Raw genomic sequence first — 23,885 nt, forward strand, 5'->3', positions numbered from 1 at the left:
TCACTGCAACCTCTGCCTCCCGGGAGGTTTCACTTTGGGAAACTAAAGTGAGAGGATTGATTGAGTCCAGGAGTTCAAGACCAGCAACATTCTGAGACCGGGTCTCTATAAAAAATACAAAACTTAACTGGGTGTAGTGCCATGTACCTGTAGTTCCAGCTACTCGGGAGGCTGAGGCAGGAGGATCGTTTAAACGGGGAGGTGGAGGCTGCAGTGAGCGATGATCAGGCAGCTGCACTCCAGGCTGGGCAATAGAGTGAGACCTTGTTTCAAAAATAAAAAATATGGCTCACACCTGTAATCCCAACACTTTGGGAGGCCGAGGCAGGCAGATCACCTGAGGTCAGGAGTTTAAGCCCAGCCTGGCCAACATGGCGAAACTCCTTCTACTAAAAATACAAAAATTAGCTGGGTGTGGTGGCCTGTAATCCCAGCTACTCGGCAGGCTGAGGCAGAAGAACTGCTTGAACCGGGGAGGCAGAAGTTGCAGTGAGGCCAGATTGTACCACTGCACTCCAGCCTGGGCCAGAGTGAGGCTGTCTCAAAAAGATAAATAAATTAAAAATAAGCAATAGAAAACATATCTGCTATTTTTGTCAGAGTTGAATCGCTGTAAGATTTTTCATGCATGAGACCATATTAATTTCCAAAACTACTGGTCGACCTTCTGAACTGGCTTTACCTTCTGCTGGTAATCACTAACTTTAACAGGGAAGAGATTTCTTCCCCCTTAAGGGAACAATGGCATCCTTTAACTTGCGTTTCTTAGTTACCTGTTATCAGATCGTGGCTCCTCGGCTGGTGGCAATGTATGCCATTGTTTCCTGAGGTTATTCCTATTAACTCTCAAGTTTACTCAGTCGTGAGTCATTTACAAGTTTAAAGGGAACGCTGTGAGGTTTATTTCACCTTTAGCGGCCTGCCTTCTGTTCCCGCACCTGTGTCTCAGCGCCCTCTACTGGTGCTTAAAATCCTCTGCAGTCCCAGACCAGTCCTTGACGGGTCCTCCGAAACAGAGGTCAGAGGTCACTCTAGAAAACTCAAATAGGGGCGCTCTTCATTGTTTCTTACGAAAGTAATTCCAGGGGGGTGGGGTGCAAAAAAAAAAAAAGTAATTCCAATTTTGATTATCACCATCCACAGAAGCCTCAATTTAAAAAAATGTATCTTGTATGAATTGACTACTGGGCAATTATTTATAAGATTAAAATTGTTTATGATTTTCAGTTGCTGGTTTACGGTTAGACAATTAGGCAGAGAGAAATCACTTGCCAAGGCCGGTCGAGGTGGTTCACACCTGTATTCCCAACACTTTGGGAGGCTGAGGGGCGTGAGGGTGGGGAATCGCCTGAGGTCAGGAGTTCGAGACCACCCTGACCAACATGGAGAAACCCTGTCTCTACTGAAAATACAAAATTAGCTGGTTGTGGTGGTGTGCACCTGTAATCCCAGCTACCCGAGAGGCTGAGGCAGGAGAATCACTTGAACCCAGGAGGTGGAGGTTGCAGTGAGCTGAGATCGAGCCATTGCACTCCAGCCTGGGCAACAGAGAGAGACTAGGTCTTAAAAACAAAAAGGAAGGCCAGGTGCGGTGGCTTATGCCTGCAATCCCAGCACTTTGGGAGGCCGAGGCGGGCAGATCACGAGGTCAGGAGTTTGAGACCATCCTGGCTAACACAGTGAAACCCCGGCTCTACTAAAAATACAAAAGATTAGCCGGGCATGGTGGCACGTCCCTGTAATCCCAGCTACTCAGGAGGCTGAGGCAGGAGAATCACTTGAACCTGGAAGAAGAAGTTTGCTGTGAGCCGAGATTGTGGCATTGCACTTCAGCCTGGGCAACAAGAGTGAAACTCCATCTAAAAAAAACAAATAAAACAGGGAGGGGAGCATCACACACTGGGGTCTGTTGGGAGGGGATAGGGGAGGGACAGCGGGAGTAGGAAGGTGAGGGAGGGATCACATGGGGAGAAATGTCAGATACAGGTGACGGGAGGATGGAGGCAGCAAACCACATTGCCATGTATGTACCTATGCAACAATCCTGCATGTTCTGCACATGTACCCCAGAATCTAAAGTGCAATAAAGTATATATATATATATATATATGTATATTTAAAAAAAACAAAAGGGTAGCTGGGCGCGGTGGCAGTCACCTGTAATCCCAGCTACTCGGGAGGCTGAGGCAGGAGAATTGCTTGAACCTGGGGACGAAGTATGCAGTGAGCCAGATTACGCCACTGCACTCCAGCCTGGGAGACAGAGTAAGACTCTGTCTCCAAAAAAAAAAAAAAAAAGAGAAAAGGAATCACGTGCCCTAGGCAGAACTGTGTAACCCAGGCCTCAATTTGCTCAGGTGTAAAAGATGCATTCTAATCCCAAGAAGTGTTCATTAATTTTTTTAAGTACATGCATATGTGGAACCTAAGGGAGTTATAGCTAACTCTGTTCTCCGCAGTTTTATATAACTTTGACCAGCAGGAGTATTCCTAAAACTAGCTAGATAGGAGAGCTGTTTTATAGAAATTGTATCTCTTTTTGGTAATGAAACTAGGGGATCTTCTACTTGAAGCCTGAATCAAAAATGTAATACCAGCAGGCACAGCGGCTCATGCCTGGAATCCCAGCACTCCGTGAGCCAAGGCGGGTGGATCACCTGAGGTCAGCAGTGCAAGATCAGCTGGCTAACATGGTGAAACCCCATTTCTACTAAAAATACAAAAAAATTATCCAGGTGTGGTAGCACAGGCCAGTAATCCCAGCTACTCAGGAGGCTGAGGCAAGAGAATTGCTTGAATCCAGGAGGCAGAGGTTGCAGTGAGCCAAGATCGCACCATTGCACTCCAGCTAGGGCGACAAGAGCAAAACTCCATCTCAAAAAAAAACAAAACAAAAGTAAGACCATGTTGGACCAGGCATGGTTGCTCACGTCTATAATCTCAGCACTTTGGGAGGCCGAGGAGGGAGGGTTCCCGGAGCCCAGGCATTTGAGACCAGCCTGGGCAACATAGTGAGAGCTCATCTCTACTAAAAATTTAAAAAAGAAATTAGCCAGACTTGGTGGTATGTGCCTGAAATCCCAAGTATTCAGGAGGCTGAGGCAGGAGGATGGCTTGAGCTGAGGAGTTTTGAGGCATCTGTGAGTCATGATTGTGTCACTGCACTCCAGTCTGGGTGACAGAGTGAGATCATGTCTCAAAAAAAAAGGGCAAAATGTAACACCATTTTGGTCGTCTTTCCTTCCTTCCTTCCCTCCCTATCTCCCTCCCTCCCTCCTTCTTTCCTTCCTGTTTTTTTTTGAGATGGAGTCTTGCTCTGTCACCCAGACTGCAGTGCAGTCGCCTGATTGATCTCGGCTCACTGCAACCTCTGTCTCCCAGGTTCAAGGGATTCTTGTGCCTCAGCCTCCCTAGTAGCTGGGATTACAGGTGCGTGGCACTACGCTTAGCTGATTTTTGTATTTTTATTAGAGACGGGGTTTCACCATGTTGGCCAGAATGGTCTCGATCTCTTGATCTAGTGATCTGCCCCTCTCAGCCTCCCAAAGTGCTGGGATTACAGGTGTGAGCCACCAAGCCCGACCATAATACATTTTCTTTAAGTGCCACCTGCTTCTCCCTGATGCTAAGTTTTAGTATCATTTGGGTGGGCGAGGTGGTTTACACCTGTAATTTTAGCACTTTGGGGGGGCCAAAGGGGGTGGATCACTTGAGGTCAGGAGTTCGAGACCAGCCTGGCCAACATGGTGAAACCCCTGTCTCTATTGAAAATACAAAAATTAGCAGGGCATAGTGTGGGTGCCTGTAGTCCCAGCTACACAGGAGGCTGAGTCACAAGAATCGCTTGAACCCAGGAGGTGGTGTGTGTCGTGAGCCAAAATCAAACCATTACACTCAAGCCTGAGCAACAGAGTGAGATTACATCTAAAAAAAAAAAAAAAAGGCCAGGCGTAGTGGCTTACACCTATAATCCCAGCACTTTGGGAGGCTGAAGCAGGCAGATCACACTGTGAGGAGTTTGAGACCATCCTGGCTAACACGGTGAAACCCTGTCTCTACTAAAAATACAAAAAATTAGCCAGGCGTGGTGGCACATGGCTGTAGTCCCAGCTACCCAGGAGGCTGAAGCAGGAGAATTGCTTGAACCCAGGAGGTGGAGGTTGCAGTGAGCTGAGATCGCACCATTGCACTCCAGCCGGGGCAACAGAGTGAGATTCCATCTCAAAAAAAAAAGTTTTAGCATCATCAGCCAGTGGCTGTATCTTCCTGACTGATCAAGGCAAGGGTTGTGGAGCCTGTGGTGGGATTGGACCCGGTGTAACTGTCCCTAAAACCCATAGGGAAGGTCACAGCCAGGACAAGTTTCCTGCCAGTGTCTGTGGTCAGAGTGAGGACATAGCTCTCGTCAGGGGAGGAAGTTTCACAAGTCCTACACTCAGGGCCTGATGAAAGGGACTGTGTCCTGGGAGTCCCTGGGCAGCTTGTGAGTGCCAGATGACAGCCTGCAGGTGACTTTGCCACTTTTGACCTCCATCTATCCCTCTTTCAAACGGGAGGATGGGTCTCATTGTACAAGCTGATGAGGGTTTCAGCTGCTTGAAGTTTGGAGCCAGACAGACCCGGCTTTGAGAGTCGTCTCCATCATTTTCCAGTCCTGCTGTGTAGGTCACACACTCAGAGCTTCCCTCTCAGCCTCAATTTCTCCATTCATACGTGGAGAATGATGATTTCCATTTTCTTTCTTTCTTTCTTTCTTTTTTTTTTTTTTTTTTTATGAGACGGAGTTTCACTCTTGTTACCCAGGCTGGAGTGCAATGGCGCGATCTCGGCTCACCGCAACCTCCGCCTCCCGGGTTCAGGCAATTCTCCTGCCTCAGCCTCCTGAGTAGCTGGGATTACAGGCACACGCCACCATGCCCAGCTAATTTTTTGTATTTTTAGTAGAGACGGGGTTTCACCATGTTGACCAGGATGGTCTCGATCTCTTGACCTCGTGATCCACCCGCCTCGGCCTCCCAAAGTGCTGGGATTACAGGCTTGAGCCACCGCGCCCGGCCTCTTTCTTTCTTTTTTAAGATGGGGTTTCACCATGATGGCCAGGCTGGTCTTGAACTCCTGACCTCAGGTGACCCACACACCTCGGCCTCCCAAAGTGCTAGGATTACAGGCGTGAGCCACCGCGCCCGGCCTCTTTCTTTCTTTCTTGAGTGCAGTGGCACGAGCTCGGCTCACTGCAATCTCCACCTCCTGGGTTCAAGTGATTCTCCTGCCTCAGCCTCCCAAGTAGCTCGGATTACAGGTGCGTGCCACCATGCCTGGCTAAAATTTGTATTGTTAGTAGAGACAGAGTTTCACCATGTTGGTCAGGCTGGTCTCGAACTCTTGACCTCGTGATCCACCGGCCTCAGCCTCCCAAAGTGCTGGAATTACAGGCGTGAGCCACCGCGTCCAGCCTGATGATTTCCATTTTCTTGCCAGTTGGCTGTGAGCTAGGGACAGTGGTGGTGGGGATGGGAATGGTGTGTAGCCCTCGGTGTCTTCTCTATGTGAGAGCAAAGAGGCACAGAAACCTCAGATGTTGGCTCCCATGGGATAGCCTCTGGTGTCATTGAATGCCAGTTAGAGACAGCATTTTGTCACATTGCCTGTAAAAGCAAATCTAGGCCAGGCACAGTGGCTCACACCTGTAGTCCCAGCACTTTGGGAGGCTGGGGCAGGTGGATCACCTGAGGTCAGGAGTTTCAGACCAGCCTGACCAACGTGGCGAAACCCCATCTCTACTAAAAATACAAAAATTAGCCAAGTGTGGTGGTGCGTGCCTGTAATCCCAGCTACTTGGGAGGTGAGACAGGAGAAGTACCTGAACCCAGGACGGGGAGGTTGCTGTGAGCCAAGATGGCACCATTACACTCCAGCCTGGGCAATAAGGGTGAAACTCCGTCTTAAAAAAAAAAAAAAAAAGCAAATAAACAACAACAATAACAAAAAACAGCAGGCCGTGCGTGGTGGCTCACACTTGTAATCCCAGCACTTTGGGAGGCCGAGGCTGACAGATCACCTGAGGTCAGGAGTTCGAGGCCAGCGTGGCTAACGTGGTGAAACTCTCTCTACTAAAACCACAATAATTAGCCGGGCATGGTGGTGAGTGCCTGTAATCCCAGCTACGCGAGAGGCTGAGGCAGGAGTATCGCTTGAACCTGGGAGGCGGAGGTTGCAGTGAGCAGAGATCGTGCCACTACCCTCCAGCCTGGGACACAGAGCGAGACTCTAACTCAAAAAAAAAAAATCTCCATGGAAGAGGCGCAGTCACAGTTTTGATAATACACTCGACCACAAGGTCACACACACACACACACACACACACACACACTCGTAAAACAAGGAAAACAAGAGGACGGCGGAAAGAGAGTGACTGTTTTGTCTAGATTGCCGGGAAGAGACAGCAGAAGTGAGAACCTTTTTCATCAGCCGGATGGCACCTAGGATTTCGTCACCCCCCTGACTTCCTCTTCTTCAACGAGAACACCCATTGGTGAGCCGGGCAGGGCAGGAGGGAACTGAAAGGTAAGGAAGCACTATTTCAGCAAGAGGTCTCTCCTCCCCGTCTCGATCCTCCAGCCACTGGCACAGCCTCCCCCTGAAAATGATGCTGTGGGAGAAGCACTGGAGTTGCCCTGTGTCCCATGCCTAGGAACATCTCCACCTCCAGCTCCTCTCCTCTGGGGCTCACGGCAACCCCATGCTACGCACCGCAGGCAGGGACGGCCTCTGTCGCCTGTCCACCTACTTGGAAGAACTTGAGGCTGTGGAGCTGAAGAAGTTCAAGTTCTACCTGGGGACTGCGACAGAGCTGGGAGAAGGCGGCAGGATCCCCTGGGGACGCATGGAGACCGCGGGTCCCCTGGAAATGGCCCAGCTGCTCATCACCCACTTCGGGACAGCGGAGGCCTGGAGGCTGGCTCTCAGCATCTTTGAGTGGATGAACAGGAGGGACCTGTGGGAGAGAGGACAGAGAGAGGACCTGGTGAGGGGTAAGGAGGTGGTGGGAGAGGCAAGGCTAGGACCCCAGCCAGGCACGGTGGCTCACACCTGTAATCCCAGCACTTTGGGAGGCTGGAGAGGGCAGATGGCTTGCGGTAGGGAGTTCAAGACCAGCCTGGACAACATAGTGAGACTCTGTCTCTATAAAAAATAAAATTGACCTGGTGTGGTGATACCTACCTGTGATCCCAGCTTCTCAGGAGGTTGCGGTGGGAGGGTCACTTGAGAGCAAAAGGTCTAGACTGCAGTGAGCGATGATCCTGCCCCTGTACCCCAGCCTGGATGACAGAGCAAGACCTTCTGGAGTTTGAGACCAACCTGGCCAACACAGCAAAAACTGTCTCTCCTAAAAATGCAAAAAGGCCAGGCGATGTGGCTCACACCTATAATCCTAGCACTTTGGGAGGCCGAGACGGGTGGATCACCTGAGGTCAGGAGTTCAAAACTAGCCTGGCCAACATGGCAAAACCCCATCTCTATCAAAAATACAAAAATTAGCCAGGCATGGTGGTGCAAGCCTGTAATCCCCACTGCTTGGGAGGCTGAGGGAGGAGAATCGCTTAAACCCAGGAGGTGGAGGTTGCAGTGAGCCGAGATCACGCCACCGCACTCCAGCCTGCATGACGGGAGTGAGACTCCATCTCAAAAAAAAAAAAAAAAAAAATTAGCCAGGTGTGGTGGTACATGCCTGTAGTCCCAGCTACTTGGGAGGTTGAGGCACCAGAAGCGCTTGAACCTGGGAGGTGGCGATTGCAGTAAGCTGAGATCACATCACTGTACTCCAGCATGAGCAACAGAGTGAGACCCCATGTCAAAAAATATTTTAAAAAGAGATGACGTATCCTCACATTGCCCAGGCCGGTCTTGAACTCCTGGGCTCAGGAGAGCTTTTACCTTCACCTCCCAAAGTGCTGGGACCACAGACATGAATGACCACTGCCTGACCACCAATTCCCTTTTCTTTCATACTAATCACTGAGCCTGGAGACCTGGAATTCTAATTTATAGATAGACAGACAGACAGATAAATAAATAGTTACATAGATAGAATTTCAACTTTGTTTTTTTTTTTTGAAATGCAGTCTTGCTCTGTTGCCCAGGCTGGAGTGCAGTGGCCTGATCTCGTCTCACTGTGACCTCTAACCCCCAGGTTCAATTGATTCTCCTGCCTCAGCCTCCTGAGTAGCTGGAACTACAGGCACCCATCACCACACTTGGCTAATTTTTGTATTTTTAGTAGAGACGAGGTTTCACCATGTTGGCCAGGATGGTCTCAAATGCCTGACCCCAGGTGATCCACTGCCTCAGTCCTCCTAAGTACTTGGATAAGAGGCACGAGCCACTATGCCCGGCTAATTTCAACTTTTATTTTAGATTCAAGACGTACATATGCAGGTGTGTTACATGGGTATATTGAGTGATGCTTAGGTTTGGGGCAAGATTGATCCTATCACCCAGGCACTTCAACATAGTAGTCAGCAGTGAGTTTTCCAAGCTCCCCGGACGATGAGTCCTCAGTGCCTAGTGTTCCCATCTTTATGTCCAGGAGAACCCAATGTTCAACTTCTACTTATCAGTGAGAACATGCAGTCTTTGCTGTTCTATTCCTGCATGAGTTTGCTTGGGATAATGGCCTCCAGCTGCATCCATGTTCCTGCAAAGGACACGATTTGGTTGCTTTTATGTCTGTGTACGGAATTCTAATTTCACCCCTTTGGTCTTTGTTCACACTGTCTTCCTCCTTCTCCATCTTCTTTGCCTGGAAAACTATTACTTGTTTACTTACTGAAACCTTGAAGGCACTACCTTCTCTCCTTTTCTTTTAAGTTGTACTTGAAGTTCTGGAGTACATGTGCAGATCTTGCAGGATTGTTGCATAGGTACACACATGCCGTGGCGGTCTGCTGCCTCCATCCCTCACCCCTATCCCCCACCCCCGTCACCTACATCAAGCATTTCTCCCAATGTTATCCCTCCCCAACATCCCCACTGCACCCTTCCCCTTTTTTTTTATAGAGTCTCCCTCTGTCACCAGGCTGGAGTGCAGTGACACGATCTCAGCTCACTGCAACCTCCACCTCCTGGGTTCCAGCAATTCTCCTGCCTCTGCCTCCCAAGTAGCTGGAACTATAGGCGTACACCACCACGCCTGGCTAATTTTTGTATTTTTAGTAGAGACAGGATTTCACCATGTCGGCCAGCTCCTGACCTCAAATGATCTGCCTGCCTCGGCCTCCCAAAGTACTGGGATTAGAGGGGTGAGCCACCGTGCCTGGCTTGAGCTGTGGTTTTTAGTGTCATTTCTCACCTGGTTTATCTATTGAAACACAGACCCCCTCAAAGGCAGAGAGAGAGAATCTTGACTCACCTGTGTGGTTCTCTGTGATTCCAGTGTCTGGCTAGGGCTAGGAACAGAGTAAACCTTGATGAACATTTGCAGAATGAATAAGCAAGCCCTGCCAATAACTGGCTATACACAGCCACTTCTTCGAAGCTTAGTGACTCATGGTTAATGAGATGTGATCGTAGTTGTGTGCTGGGAAATGTTAAACATCTCTGAAAAAAACAGTCTTTAATGACTCTGAAAAAGCAAAGGCACTTGTTGGTAGCATTTATTTCCTTTTTTTTTTTTTTTAAAGAGCCTGGGCTTCGCCATATTGGCCAGGCTGATCTCGAGCTCCTGACCTTGTGATCCGTTCACCTTGGCCTCCCAAAGTGCTGGGATTATAGGTGTCAGCCATTGCACCCGGCCTTTTTTTTTTTTTTTCCTGAGATGAAGTTTTGCTCTTGTCACCCAGGCTGGAGTGCATTGGTGAGATCTAGGCTCACTGCAACCTCCTTCTCCCAGGTTCAAGCAATTCTCCTGCCTCAACCTCCCTAGTAGCTGAGATTACAGGCGGGCATCACCACACCCAGCTAATTTTTGTATTTTTAGTAGAGATGGGGTTTCACCATGTTGTCCAGGCTGGTCTCCAACTCCTGACCTCAGGTGATCCACCTGCCTCAGCCTCCCAAAGTGCTGAGATTACAGGCAGGAGCCACTGAGCCTGGCCAGCATTTTAAATTTCTGGGTGTAAATCATTTCAGCACGGCTAATTTCAAGCTACCAAAATTACAAGTCAAGCAGCTGGTAATTTGTAGTTTTGGTTTTGTTTTTTGTTTTTTGGTTTTTTTTGAGATGGAGTGTTGCTCTGTCACCCAGGCTGGAGTGCAGTGGTGTGATCTCAGCTCACTGCAACCTCTGCCTCGTAGGTTCAGGCGATTCTCCTGCCTCAGCTTCCCAAGTAACTGGAATTACAAACGTATACCACCACACCCGGCTAATTTTTGTATTTTCATTTTATTTACTTTTTGAGATGGAGTTTTGCTCTTATTGCGCAGGCTGGAATGCAAATGACATGATCTTGGTTCACTGCAACCTCCACCTCCTGGGTTCAAGGAATTGTCCTCCAGGGTAGCTGGTATTACAGGCACGCCCTACCACGCCCAGCTAATTTTTACATTTTTTAGTAGAGATGGGGTTTCACTATGTTGGCCAGGGTGGTCTCGAACTCCTGGATTCAGGTGATCCACCCGCCTTGGCCTCCCAAAGTGTTGGGATTACAGGCGTGAGCCACTGTGCCTGGATGAAATTGAACACTAGGCTCTTTGCAGCCAGTGTTGTGTGATGGGAACAGATAAACCTCTTATGTCCTCCTCAGACTTCATCTCATACAGCTTTTTCTCCCTTGTCTTTATTAGATCTTTTGGAGGTGCCCTGTGCATGGGGGTTATGAGGCTGGGCCACTTCTTTACTTAGATACAGACAGGAAAATTGAAGTGGTATCAGCAACAAAGTAGGAAAAAAGTATCACCCAGGCACAGTGGCTCACGTCTGTAATTCCAGCACTTTCAGAGCCTGAGGCCGGTGGATCACAAGGTCAGGAGTTCAAGACCAGCTTGGCCAATATGATGAAACCCTGTCTCTACTAAACATACAAAAATTAGCCAGGCGTGGTGGCGGGCGCCTGTAGTCCCAGCTACTCAGGAGGCTGAGGCAGGAGAATGGCTTGAACTCAGGAGGCGGAGGTTGCAGTGAGCCAAGATTGCGCCACTGCACTCCAGCCTGGGTAACAAAGCAAGACTCTTTCTCAAAAAAAAAAAAAAAAAGAGTATCAATGTACTTACTTGTCATTTTGCATAATCATATCTAAATATAAGTGTCACACAGTTATTTTATGAAATGGAAACAATGTACAAATATAGAATAAAAAGTAAAGTCCCACTTCTTTCCCTCTTCCGCCTCAATCTCTCCCAGCATGGACAATGCATAACAATTTGGTAAGCGGGTGAGCATTTTTCTCTGGACAGCATCTGTTTACTGTACTGAGAGGCAGCTCACAGCTCAGTGTTCCCAGGGAGGCAGATGTCTAGCTTTGCTATTTTTTTTCTTTTTTTTGAGATCGAGTTTTGCTCTTGTCACCCAGGCTGGAGTACAGTGGTGTGATCTCGGCCCACTGCAACCTCTGCCTCCCGGGTTCAAGCAATTCTCTTGCCTCAGCCTCCCTCCTGGGACTACAGGCACACGCCACCATGCTCAGCTAATTTTTGTATTTGTAGCAGAGGTGGGGTTTCACCATGTTGGCCAGGATGGCCTCAATCTCTTGACCTTGTGATCTGCCTGACTTGGCCTCCCAAAGTGCTGGGATTACAGGTGTGAGCCACCACACCTAGCCAAGCTTTGCTCTTTCTGTCTGTGTGATGCCAGAGGATTGATGTACCCCTCTGGGCTTCCGTCTCCATCTGTAAAACAAAGGGCATCAGAGGAGACCAGCAGTTCTCATGTTACTATGGGTAAGAGTCTCTCGAGACCGTTGTGGAGAATGGGGAACCCAAGAACCCCCCAACCCTACAGATTCTGATCCAGCAGGTCTGGGGCACCAGGAACCTGCATTTGGATGTGGGTGGTTCTCACAGCATGTTTAGGAAACACTGAGGGAGAACATCTCTGAGGCCTGTCTCAGCTGCAATTTTCTTTTTGGGAGATGGAGTTTCACTCTTGTTGCCCAGGCTGGAGTGCAATGGCATGATCTCGGCTCATTGCAATCTCCACCTCCTGGGTTCAAGCAATTCTTCTGCCTCAGCCTCCTGAGTACCTGGGATTACAGGCATGCGCCACCACACCCAGCTAATTTTTGTAGCTTTCTAGCAGAGACCGGGTTTCACCATGTTGGCCAGGTTGGTCTCGATCTCCTGACCTCGTGATCCACCCATCTCGGCCTCCCAAAGTGCTGGGATTACAGGTGTGAGCCACCGCTCCCAGCCTCAGCTGCAATTTTCAAGGATTACCTTTAAAAAAAAAACTTAGACCCAGAGCAGTGGCTCACCCCTGTATTCCCAGCACTGCGAGGCCAAGGATGGCGGATTGCCTGATGTGAGGAGTTCGAGACCAGCATGGCCAACATGGTGAAATCCTGTCTACTAAAAAACTTAGCCAGTTGTGGTGACAGGTGCCTGTAATCTCAGATACTCAGGAGGATGAGACAGGGGAATCGCTTGAACCCAAGAGGTGGAGGTTTTAGTGAGCTGAGATCGTGCCACTGCACTCCAGCCTGGGAGACAGAGTGAGACTATGTCTCTAAATAAAAATAAGTAATAAAATAGCGTGAGATGACTGAACATACCAGAGCCAGCACTGAGCAGATGAAAGACAACAGTTTATTAGTTGCACAGACTCACAGGGAAGGTGTCTCATATGCCAGGAGGGTGGCACAGGAATTGCAGATGGGAACAGCATGAAGCTAGAGGGCTGTGGGAGGTGGGCTGGGTAGTAATGAGGGTGCTTCCTGGCTCTGGCAAGAGGATGTGCTTTGCTTTCGTGAATCATTTCACGGACTAGCAACCAGCAGGGCAGTGAAAACTTGTCAGAGTGAGTACCAGACGGGGTGCGGCTGGGTCAGCTGACAGGAGAACTAGCCAGGTGGGGAGCCTTTCCCACTGGGCGGGCAGCGTATCAGGTGAGAGCATTGGCACTCACACTTAGGACTTCAGGGGTCTTCTCAGGACCAAAGATGCCAAGGAAGGACTGACAAGTAGAATCTTATGATATATCCAGACAAAAACCTTTTTTGGCTTGGGCACAATGGCTTACACATGTATTTCCAAGACTTTGAGAGGCCAAGTTCAGAGGAATCTTTGAGGCCAGGAGTTCCAGACCAGCCTGGGTAACATACTGTGACCTAATCTCTACCAAAAAATAAAAATAAAAAATATTTTTCTGTTGGGTCCAGTGGCTCATGCCTGTTATCCCAACACTTTGAGAGGCTGAGGTTAGGAGTTCAAGACCAGCCTGGCCAACGTGGTGAAAACTCATCTTTACTAAAAATAGAAAAATTAGTTGGGAATGGTGGCACATGCCTATAATCCCAGCTACTTGGGAGGCTGAGGCAAGAGAATTGCTTGAACTGGGACCCAGGAGGTGGAGGTTGCAGTGAGCCAAGATCAAGCCAATGCACTCCAGCCTGGGGTACAGAGTGAGACTCTGATTTAAAAAAAAAAAAAAATCTTTTTAAGAGACCGAGTTTTGCTGTTGCCCAGGCTAGACTGCAAGGCTGTGATCATAGCTCAGGACTACAGCCTTGAATTCCTGGGCTCAAGCAATCCTCCTGCCTCGGCCTCCTGCCAGGACTACAGGTGTACAACACCACCACCACCCCTTCTTATTTTTCTTTTTTTTTTTTTTTTGAGATGGTGTCTTACTCTGTCACCCAGGCTGGAGTGCAGAGGCACAATCTCAGCTCACTGCAACCCCCGCCCCCATCCTGGGTTCAAGCAATTCTCCTGCCTCAGCCTCCTAAGTAGCTGGGATTATAGGCAGGCACCATGACACCCAGCTAATTTTTTTTATCTTTAGTAGAGACAGGGTTTCGCCATGTTGACTAGGCTGGTCTTGAACTTCTGGCCTCAAGTGATTTGCCCACTTTGGCCTCCCAGAGTGCTAGGATTAAAGGCATGGGCCACTGCATCCAGCCTAATTTTTTTGGGAGAGTTGGGGTCTCATCATCTTGCCCACCCTGGCCTTGAACTACTGAACTCAAGCAATCTTCCTGCCTCAGTTTCCCTAAGTGCTGAGATTATAGGTGCAAGGCACCAGGCCTGGCAAGAATTTTTTCTTTTTTTGAGATGGAGTCTCAGTCACCCAGGCTGGAGTGCAATGGCACAATCTCGGCTCACTGCAACCTCTGCCTGCCAGGTTCAAGCAATCTTCCTGCTAAGCATTCCAGTAGCTGGGATTACAGGAACATGCCACTATGCCTGGCTAATGTTTGTATTTTTAGTAGAGATGGGGTGTCACCATGTTGGCCAGTCTGGTCTCGAACTCCTGACAGGTGATTCACTCGCCTTGACCTCCCAAAGTGCTGGGATTACAGGTGTGAGCCACTTTGCCCAGCATTTTTGTATTTGTGGTAGAGAGGGGGGTTTCATCATATTGGTCAGGCTGGTCTTGAACTGCTGACCTCGTGATCTGCCTGCCTTGACCTCCCAAAGTACTGGGATTACAGGTATGAGCCACCACCGACAAAGTGTTTATTTTTGATGTGCTGAGCTCCCTGCACCATTAGAATATAAGGTCCCTGAAGTAGGAACCTCATGTCTTGTTTATTGCTATGTACCCAGTGACTAGAACAATGGCTGGGTAATGTTGGTGCCCAATGTATGTGTATTTTTAAATGGCTGATGGGCCGGGCCTGGTGGCTCAGGCCTATAATCTCAGCACTTTACGAGGCCAAGGTGGGGTTCAAGACTAGCCTGGCCAACATGGTAAAACAACGTCTCTACTAAAAATACAAAAATTAGCCGGGTGTGGTGGCACAGGCCTGTAATCCTAGCCACTTGGGAGACTGAGGCAGGAGAATCGCTTGAACCTGGGAGATGGCTGTTGTTGTGGGCCAAGGTATTGTATACTGTACCACTACATTCCAGCCTGGGTGACAGGGCAAAGAAAAGAAGCTGGATGAGAAGTAGCCGAGAGCTGATGAGAGAGGAGTCTGGACTGAGTCAGAACTTCCGTCAAAAAGACTGATTGGGGCCGGACGCGCCTGTTACCCCAGCACTTTGGGAGGCCGAGGTGGGCGGATCACGAGGTCAGGAGTCCGAGACCAGCCAATACAAAAATTAGCTGTGCGCCTGTAATCCCAGCTGCTTGGGAGGCTGGGGCAAAAGAATCACTGAACCTGCGAGGTGGAGGTTGCAGTGAGCCAAGATCACACCTCTGTGCTTCATCCTGGGTGACAGAGTGAGACTCACTCTCAAAAAAAAAAAAAGAGGCCGGGCGCGGTGGCTCAAGCCTGTAATCCCAGCACTTTGGGAGGCCGAGGCGGGTGGATCACGAGGTCAAGAGATCAAGACCATCCTGGTCAACATGGTGAAACCCCGTCTCTACTAAAAATACAAAACATTAGCTGGGCATGGTGGCACGTGCCTGTAATCCTAGCTACTCAGGAGGTTGAGGCAGGAGAATTGCCTGAACCCAGGAGGCGGAGGTTGCGGTGAGCCGAGATCGCGCCATTACACTCCAGCCTGGGTAACAAGAGTGAAACTCCATCTCAAAAAAAAAAAAAAAAAAAAAAAAAGACTGATTGGATGGATGGAGGTGCCAATGACCATGAGGGGCACCCAGGAAGGAGGGTGGGCTACAGGGAACAAGGGGTGAGCTGTTCCCCACACATGGCCTGTGCAGTGGCTACTGAACATTCCGGGGCGTGGGTGAATAGGGGGTTATGGAGGCATTTTAATGTGATCGAGGCTAATACCACAGTGCTCCTAGCCAGATGCATGCCAGCTGATCCTCTACAATTTCTCTCTCAGATACCCCACCTGGTGGCCCATCCTCACTTGGGAACCAGTCAACATGCCTTCTGGAAGTCTCTCCTGCCACTCCAAAGAAAGGTGAGCCTCAAGCCAGGTACCTACATGTATGTAATCTACATGTGTAATCTACACAAAGCTGATGACCCAATGGAGCCTAGGCCAAGCGCAGATGGCACGATTTATTTTTTCTGCAACAGAGTCTCATGCTGTCGCCTAGGCTGGAGTGTGGTGGGCTGATCTCAGGTCACTGCAACCTCCGCCTCCCGGTTCAAGCAATTCTCCTGCCTCGGTTTCCCAAGTAGTTGGGATTACAGGCACTCACCACCATGCCCGGCTAATTTTTTATTAGTAGAGATGGGTTTCACCCCCGTGATCCCCCAGCCTCGGTCTCCCAAAGTGCTGGGATTACAGGTGTGAGCCACCACATCTGGCCTAATTTTACTTTTTGGGACAGAGTTTTTGCTCTTATCGCCCAGGTTGGAAAGCAGTGGCTTGACCTCAGCTCACTGCATCCTCCACCTCCTGGGTTCAAGTGATTCTTCTGCCTCAGTCTCCGAGTAGCTGGGGCTACAGAAGCACACCACCATGCCCAACTAACTTTTGTATTTTTAGTAGAGATGGGGTTTCGCCGTGTTGGGCAGGCTGGTCTCGAACTCCTGACCTTAGGTGATCTGCTCAACCTTGGCCTCCAAAAGTGCTGGGATTACAGGCCTGAGTCACCATGCGGGGTGAAAAGGGAAGATCTTTACAAAGAAGGACGAAGGTTCTCAGGTTCCTTTTTGAAAACTGTCTCAAGGATATTGGGGAGCAAGTGGGTGCTAGGCCATGGTTTTTTTTGAGGAGTCTTGCTCTGTTGCCCAGGCTGGAGTGATCTCAGTTCACTGCAACCTCCACCTCCTGGATTCAAGCAATTCTCCCATCTCAGCCTCCCAAGTAACTGGGACTACAGGCACATGCCCTCTTTGACCCAGACGAGGAGTACTTTTCCTCATGAACTCATTAGAGGTTGCTGATGAGTATTCCACAAAACCTTCCTTCCTCTCCCCTAGATCCCCAGGAAACCTACAGGGATTACGTCCGCAGGAAATTCCGGCTCATGGAAGACCGCAATGCGCGCCTAGGGGAATGTGTCAACCTCAGCCACCGGTACACTCGGCTCCTGCTGGTGAAGGAGCACTCAAACCCCATGCGGGCCCAGCAGCAGCTTCTGGACACGGGCCGGGAACACGCGAGGACCGTGGGACACCAGACCAGCCCCATCAAGATAGAAACCCTCTTTGAGCCAGACGAGGAGCGCCCCGAGCCACCGCGCACCGTGGTCATGCAAGGGGCGGCGGGGATAGGCAAGTCCATGCTGGCTCACAAGGTGATGCTGGACTGGGCGGACGGGAAGCTCTTCCAAGGCAGGTTTGATTATCTCTTCTACATCAACTGCAGGGAGCTGAACCAGAGTGCCGCGGAACGCAGCATGCGAGACCTCATCTCCAGCTGCTGGCCGGAGCCCAGCGCGCCTCTGCGGGAGCTAGTGCGCGTTCCCGAGCGTCTCCTTTTCATCATCGACGGCTTCGATGAGCTCAAGCCCTCTTTCCACGATCCTCAGGGACCCTGGTGCCTCTGCTGGGAGGAGAAACGGCCCACGGAGCTGCTCCTTAGCAGCTTAATTCGGAAGAAGCTCCTCTCTGAGCTATCTCTGCTCATCACCACGAGGCCCACAGCGTTGGAGAAGCTCCACCGTCTGCTGGAGCACCCCAGGCACGTGGAGATCCTGGGCTTCTCGGAGGCCGAGAGGAAGGAGTACTTCTACAAGTATTTTCAAAATGCAGAGCAGGCAGGCCACGTCTTCAACTACGTGAAGGACAACGAGCCTCTCTTCACCATGTGCTTCGTGCCCCTGGTGTGCTGGGTGGTCTGCACCTGCCTCCAGCAGCAGCTGGAGAGTGGGGGGCTGCTGAGACAGACATCCAGGACCACCACTGCGGTGTACATGCTCTACCTGCTGAGTCTGATGCAACCCAAGCCCGGGACCCCGCACCTCCAGCCCCCACCCAACCAGAGAGGGTTGTGCTCCCTGGCGGCAGACGGGCTCTGGAATCAGAAAATCCTGTTTGAGGAGCAGGACCTCCGCAGGCATGGCCTGGACGGGGCAGACGTGTCCGCCTTCCTCAACATGAACATCTTCCAGAAGGACATCAACTGTGAGAGGTACTACAGCTTCATCCACCTGAGCTTCCAGGAATTCTTCGCAGCTATGTACTATCTCCTGGACGAGGGCGAGCGTGCGGCAGGCCCAGAGCAGGACGTGAACAGGCTGTTGGCCGAGTACGAGTTTTCAGAAAGGAGCTTCCTGGCACTCACCATCCGCTTCCTCTTCGGGCTGCTGAACGAGGAGACCAGGAGCCACCTGGAGAAGGGTCTCTGCTGGAAGGTCTCGCCGCACATCAAGACGCAGCTGTTGCAGTGGATCCAGAGCAAAGCGCAGAGCACCGGCTCCACCCTGCAGCAGGGCTCCCTGGAGTTCTTCAGCTGCCTGTACGAGATCCAGGAGGAGGAGTTTATCCAGCAGGCCCTCAGCCACTTCCAGGTGATCGTGGTCAGCAACATCGCCTCCATGATGGAGCACATGGTCTCCTCGTTCTGCCTGAAGAACTGCAGGAGCGCCCAGGTGCTGCACTTGTATGGCGCCACATACAGCGCGGACAGGGAAGACCGGGCTAGGTGCTCTGCAGGGACCCACACGCTGTTGGTGCAGCTGTAAGTATCTCTGGGGCTGCTCAGGTTCATGCATGCATGCATGTATGCATGCATGCATTCATTGACTCCTTCATTCTGAAACGAAGTCTCTCTCAGTCTCCTAGGCTAGAGTGCCATGGCACAATCTCAGCTCACTGCAGCCTCTGCCTCCCGGGTTCAAGCGATTCTCCTGCCTCAGCCTCTGGAGTAGCTGGAATTTCAGGCGTGCACCAACACTCCCAGCTAATTTTGTATTTTTTTTGAGACAGATTTTCGCTCGTTACCCAGGCTGGAGTGCAATGGCGCGATCTCGGCTCACCGCAATCTCTGCCTCCTGGGTGCAGGCAATTCTCCTGCCTCAGCCTCCTGAGTAGCTGGGATTACAGGCACGCGCCACCATGCCCAGCTAATGTTTTGTATTTTTAGTAGAGACGGGGTTTCACCATGTTAACCAGGATGGTCTCGATCTCTTGACCTTGTGATCCACCCGCCTCGGCCTCCCAAAGTGCTGGGATTACAGGCATGAACCACTGCGCCCGGCCTAATTTTGTATTTTTAGTAGACACAGGGTTTCTCTATGTTGGTCAGGCTGGTCTCAAACTCCCGACCTCGGGTGATCCGCCTGCCTGGGCCTCCCAAAGTGCTGGGATTACAGGCGTGAGTCACCATGTCCAGCTTTTTTTTTTTTTTTTTTTTTGCTTTTTGAAATGAAGTCTCTCTTGGTCTCCTAAGCTGGAGTGCAGTGGCATAATCTCGGCTTGCTACAGCCTCTGCCTCCCTAGTTCAAGCGATTCTCCTGTCTCAGCCTCCCCAGTAGCTGGGGTTACAGGCACCAACCACCATACCATGCCAGGATAATGTTTGTAATTTTAGTGGAGAGGGTTTCGCCATGTTAGTCAGGCTGGTCTTGAATTCCTGACCTTACGTGGTCCGCCCACCTTGGTCTCGAGGTTCATGCTCTTGACCACTGCCTCTCAACTAGGGGTGATTTTGTTCTGATATTTGGCAGTTATCTGGAGACATATTTTTGGTCGTCACAACTGGGAAGCAAGTAACACTACTGACACCTAGTGGATAAAGGCTGGGAGTGCTGCCAATGTCCTACAATACACAGAAGACTCCCTCTGGCCCCAAGTATCAATACTGTCACTGTAGCGATTAAACACCACCCCCTGGGGCTAAATTGATGTCGATATCAAGGAGAATTTATTCACTCAACAAACATTACTAAGTCCCTTTTTCTCACTGTCACCCAGGGAGGAGTCCAATGGCGCAATCTTGGCTCACTGCAACCTCCGCTTCCCGGGTTCAAGCAATTCTCCTGCCTCAGCCTCACAAGTAGCTGGGACTACAGGCACGTGCCACCACACCCGGCTAATTTTTTTGAATTTTTAGTAGAGAGAGGGTTTCACCATATTAGCCAGAATGGTCTCAATCTCCTGGCCTTGTGATCTGCCTCGCCCCCTTCTTCGAGACTGAGTAACCAAGCTCCGTAACCTCAAGTGATCCACACATCTCGGCCTCTCAAAGTGCTGAGATTACAGGTGAGAGCCACTGCGCCCAGCTCTATGTCCCTTTTATCTGTGGACCGAAAAATCTCGTGTAGACAGAAAACAGTGTGAATAAGCCACTGCTCCCAACAGAGCACCCATCCTAATGAGAACAGAGACAGATAATAAAGAGGCAAACAAGTAAACCAACTAATTAATGATTCAGAGTTTCAGATAGAGCCAGGTGCAGCCTGGACAACATAAGGAGACCCCAACCTCTAAAAAAAATTGCTGGGCATGATGACGCACACCTGTAGTCCCAGCTTCTTGGGAGAATTGCTTAAGCCTAGGAGGTCAGGCCTGTAGTGAGCCTTGATCTCACCACGCACTCCAGCCTAGACAACAGAGCAAGACCCTCCCCCCGCTCCGCCTGCCCCGCCCCAGCAAAAATAAATAAATAAATAAATAAAAGATAGCATGCTTCGGCCAGGCACAGTGGCTGCCACCTATAATCCCAGCACTTTGGGAGGCCGAAGCAGGCAGATTACCTGAGTCCAGGAGTTCAAGATCAGCTGGGCCAACATGGTGAAACCCTGTCTCTACTAACAATACAAAAATTAGCTGGGTGTAGTGGTGCATGCCTGTAATCCCAGCACTTTGAAAGGCCGAGGTGTGTGGATCACCAGATGTCGGGAGTTCGAGACCAGCCTGACCAACATGGTGAAACCCCATCTATACTAAAAATACAAAAACAGCCAGGTGTGATGGCTCATGCCTGTAATCCCAGCTACTCGGGAGACTGCGGCAGGAGAAATGCTTGAACCCGGGAGGTGGAGGTTGTAGTGAGCTATCACGCCACTGCATTCCAGCCTGGGCAATAAGAGCAAAACTCCATCTAAAAACAAAATACAAAATTAGCCAGGCCTGGTGGCACATGCCTATAATCCCAGATACTTGGGAGGCTGAGGCAGGAGAATCGCTTGAACCCGGGAGGCAGAGGTTACAGTGAGCTGATATTGTGCCATTTCACTCCAGGCTGGGCAACAAGAGCAAAACTCCATCTCAAAAAAAATAGCATGCTTCATAAACTGTGAAGTGACATAAAAAGGCCATATTGACAAGCACCCAGTAACACCAGAGAGTGGCCTGTCTTTCCTCCATGCAGACCGGAGAGGACCTTTCTGCTGGATGCCTACAGTGAACATCTGGCCTCGGCCCTCTGCACCAATCCGAACCTGATTGAGTTGGCTCTGTACCGAAATGCCCTGGGCAGCCGGGGGGTGAAGCTGCTCTGTCAAGGACTCAGACACCACAACTGCAAACTTCAGAACCTGAGGTGAGTGTGGGCTGGTCTGGGACTTTCTGGTGGTCCCCACCTTGGGCTCTCATGGGGCTTGGTCACAAACATTGTATCATGGGATGGTGTATTCGTTGGCTAGAGCAGCCATTAAAAAGTGCCACAAAGCAGGGCATGGTGGCTCACACCTGTAATCCCAGCACTTTGGGAAGCCACAGCCGGCGGATCACCTGAGGTCAGGAGTTCAAGACCAGCCTGGCCAACATGGCAAAACACCACCTCTATGAAAAAATACAAAAATTAGCAGGGTGTGGTACCATACACCTGTAATCCCAGCTACTTGGGAGGCTGAGGTGGGAGAATCACTTGAACCTGGGAGGCAGAGGTTGCAGTGAGCCGAGATCGTGTCAGTAAACTCCAGTCTGGGTGATACATTGAGACTCCGTCTAAAAAAAAAAAAAAGCACCAAAGACGGTGGCTTTGACCACATAAATGTATTTCTCAAGGTGGGAAGGCGGGGGGTGCTGGAAGTCCAAGGTGAAGGTGTGGGCAGATTGGGTTCTTCTGAGGCCCCTCTCCCAGGCCTACAGATCACTGCCTTCTGTCTTCACCTGCTCATCCTGCTGTGTCTGCCTCCAGATTCTTTTACTTTTTTTTTTTTTTAATTTTTGAGACACAGATGTGCTCTGTCGCCCAGGCCAGAGTGCAGTGGCAGTCACTCACTCACTGCAGCTGCAAATTCCTGGACTCGAGCGATCCTTTTGTCTCAGCTTCACGGGGAGATGGGGAGGCAAGCACGTGCAACCACAACCAAAAAATTTTAGTATTTTTTGGAGAGACGGGGTTTCACCATGTTGCCCAGGCTGGTCTCGAACTCCTGGCCTCAAGTGATCCTCCCTCCTCAGCCTCCCTAACTGTTGAGATTACAGGTGTGAGACATGGTGCCTAGCCAACTGTTTTTTATTTTTTGAGATAGTCTCGCTCTGTCACCTGGGCTGGAGTGCAGTGATGCAATCTTGGCTCACAGCAACCTCCACCTCCATGGTTCAAGTGATTCTGCTGCCTCAGCCTCCTCCAGTAGCTGAGATTACAGGCATGCATCACCACACCCAGCCAATTTATTTTTAGTAGAGATGGGGTTTCACATGTTGGTCAGGTTGTCTCAAACTCCTGACCTCAAGTGATCCACCACGTTCGCCTCCCAAAATGCTGGGATTACAGGGTTGAGTCACCACACATAGCCTTGAATTTCTTTAAGGGGAACTTCTGTGAATGTATTTCTCTGACTACAAAGCATCACCACACTTCATATTGTTTTTGTTGCTTTTGACAGGTAAAATTTATCATGTACAACATGTTGATTTGAAATAAATATATTGGCCAGGCATGATAGCTCACACCTGTAATCCCGTCACTTTGGGAGGGCAAGGCAGGAGGATCACTTGAGCCCAGGAGTTCAAGACCAGTCTGGCCAACATGGAGAAAGCCCGTCTCTACTAAAATTTATAAAAATTAGCCAGGCATAGTGCTGGGATCCTGTAATTGCCGCTACTCAGGAGGCTGAGGCAGAAGAATTGCTTGAACCCAGGAGACGGAGGTTGCAGTGAGCCGAGATTGCACCACTGCACTCCAGCATGGGTGACAGAGCAAGACTCTGCCTCAAAAAAAAAAAAAAATATATATATATATATAAATTAAAAATGAACTCTCAGCTAAAAGAAGTTCTTTTGGCCGGGCGTGGTGGCTCACTCCTGTAATCCAAACACTTTGGAGGCCAAGGCGGGCAGATCAGCTGAGGTCGGGAGTTTAAGGCTAGCCTGACCAACATGGTGAAACCCCGTCTTAAAAAAAAAAAGAAGGGCCGGGCGCAGTGGCTCAAGCCTGTAATCCCAGCACTTTGGGAGGCTGAGGCGGGTGGATCACGAGGTCAAGAGATCGAGACCATCCTGGTCAACATGGTGAAACCCCGTCTCTACTAAAAATACAAAAAATTAGCTGGGCATGGTGGCGCGTGCCTGTAATCCCAGCTACTCAGGAGGCTGAGGCAGGAGAATTGCCTGAACCCAGGAGGCGGAGGTTGCGGTGAGCCGAGATCGCGCCATTGCACTCCAGCCCGGGTAACAAGAGTGAAACCCGGGCGACCAAAATGGAGAAACCCCATCTTAAAAAAAATCAGGGCCGGGCGCGGTGGCTCAAGCCTGTAATCCCAGCACTTTGGGAGGCCGAGGCGGGTGGATCACGAGGTCAAGAGATCGAGACCATCCTGGCCAACGTGGTGAAACCCCGTCTCTACTAAAAATACAAAAAAAAAATTAGCTGGGCATGGTGGTGCGTGCCTGTAGTCCCAGCTGCTCAGGAGGCTGAGGCAGGAGAATTGCCTGAGCCCAGGAGGTGGAGGTTGCGGTGAGCCGAGATCGCGCCATTGCACTCCAGCCTGGGTAACAAGAGCGAAACTCCGTCTCAAAAAAAAAAAAAAA

At 50.2% G+C, this 23,885-nt stretch overlaps 1 protein-coding gene across 5 annotated transcripts in view; it reads left to right on the top strand.

Annotated features, from left to right (window-relative positions):
* Positions 1 to 6,519: 6,519 nt before the first annotated feature.
* Positions 6,520 to 23,885, top strand: part of NLRP12 (NLR family pyrin domain containing 12) — a 32,625-nt gene continuing 15,259 nt past the window's right edge. For 3 of the 5 annotated variants that reach the window (XM_032271129.1, XM_032271128.1, XM_032271125.1), the window contains exons 1-4: positions 6,520 to 7,031; positions 15,889 to 15,969; positions 16,941 to 18,642; positions 21,277 to 21,447. In XM_032271129.1, coding sequence (XP_032127020.1) covers positions 6,740 to 7,031; positions 15,889 to 15,969; positions 16,941 to 18,642; positions 21,277 to 21,447 — 2,246 coding nt within the window. In that variant the 5' untranslated portion in view covers positions 6,520 to 6,739. The remainder of the gene's footprint in view (positions 7,032 to 15,888; positions 15,970 to 16,940; positions 18,643 to 21,276; positions 21,448 to 23,885) is intronic. The other 2 variants (XM_032271130.1, XM_032271126.1) reach the window with 2 other exon arrangements.

Source organism: Sapajus apella, unplaced genomic scaffold, assembly GCF_009761245.1.
Source record: "Sapajus apella isolate SASKATOON/1434 unplaced genomic scaffold, GSC_monkey_1.0 scaffold224, whole genome shotgun sequence".
Classification (NCBI taxonomy): domain Eukaryota; kingdom Metazoa; phylum Chordata; class Mammalia; order Primates; family Cebidae; genus Sapajus; species Sapajus apella.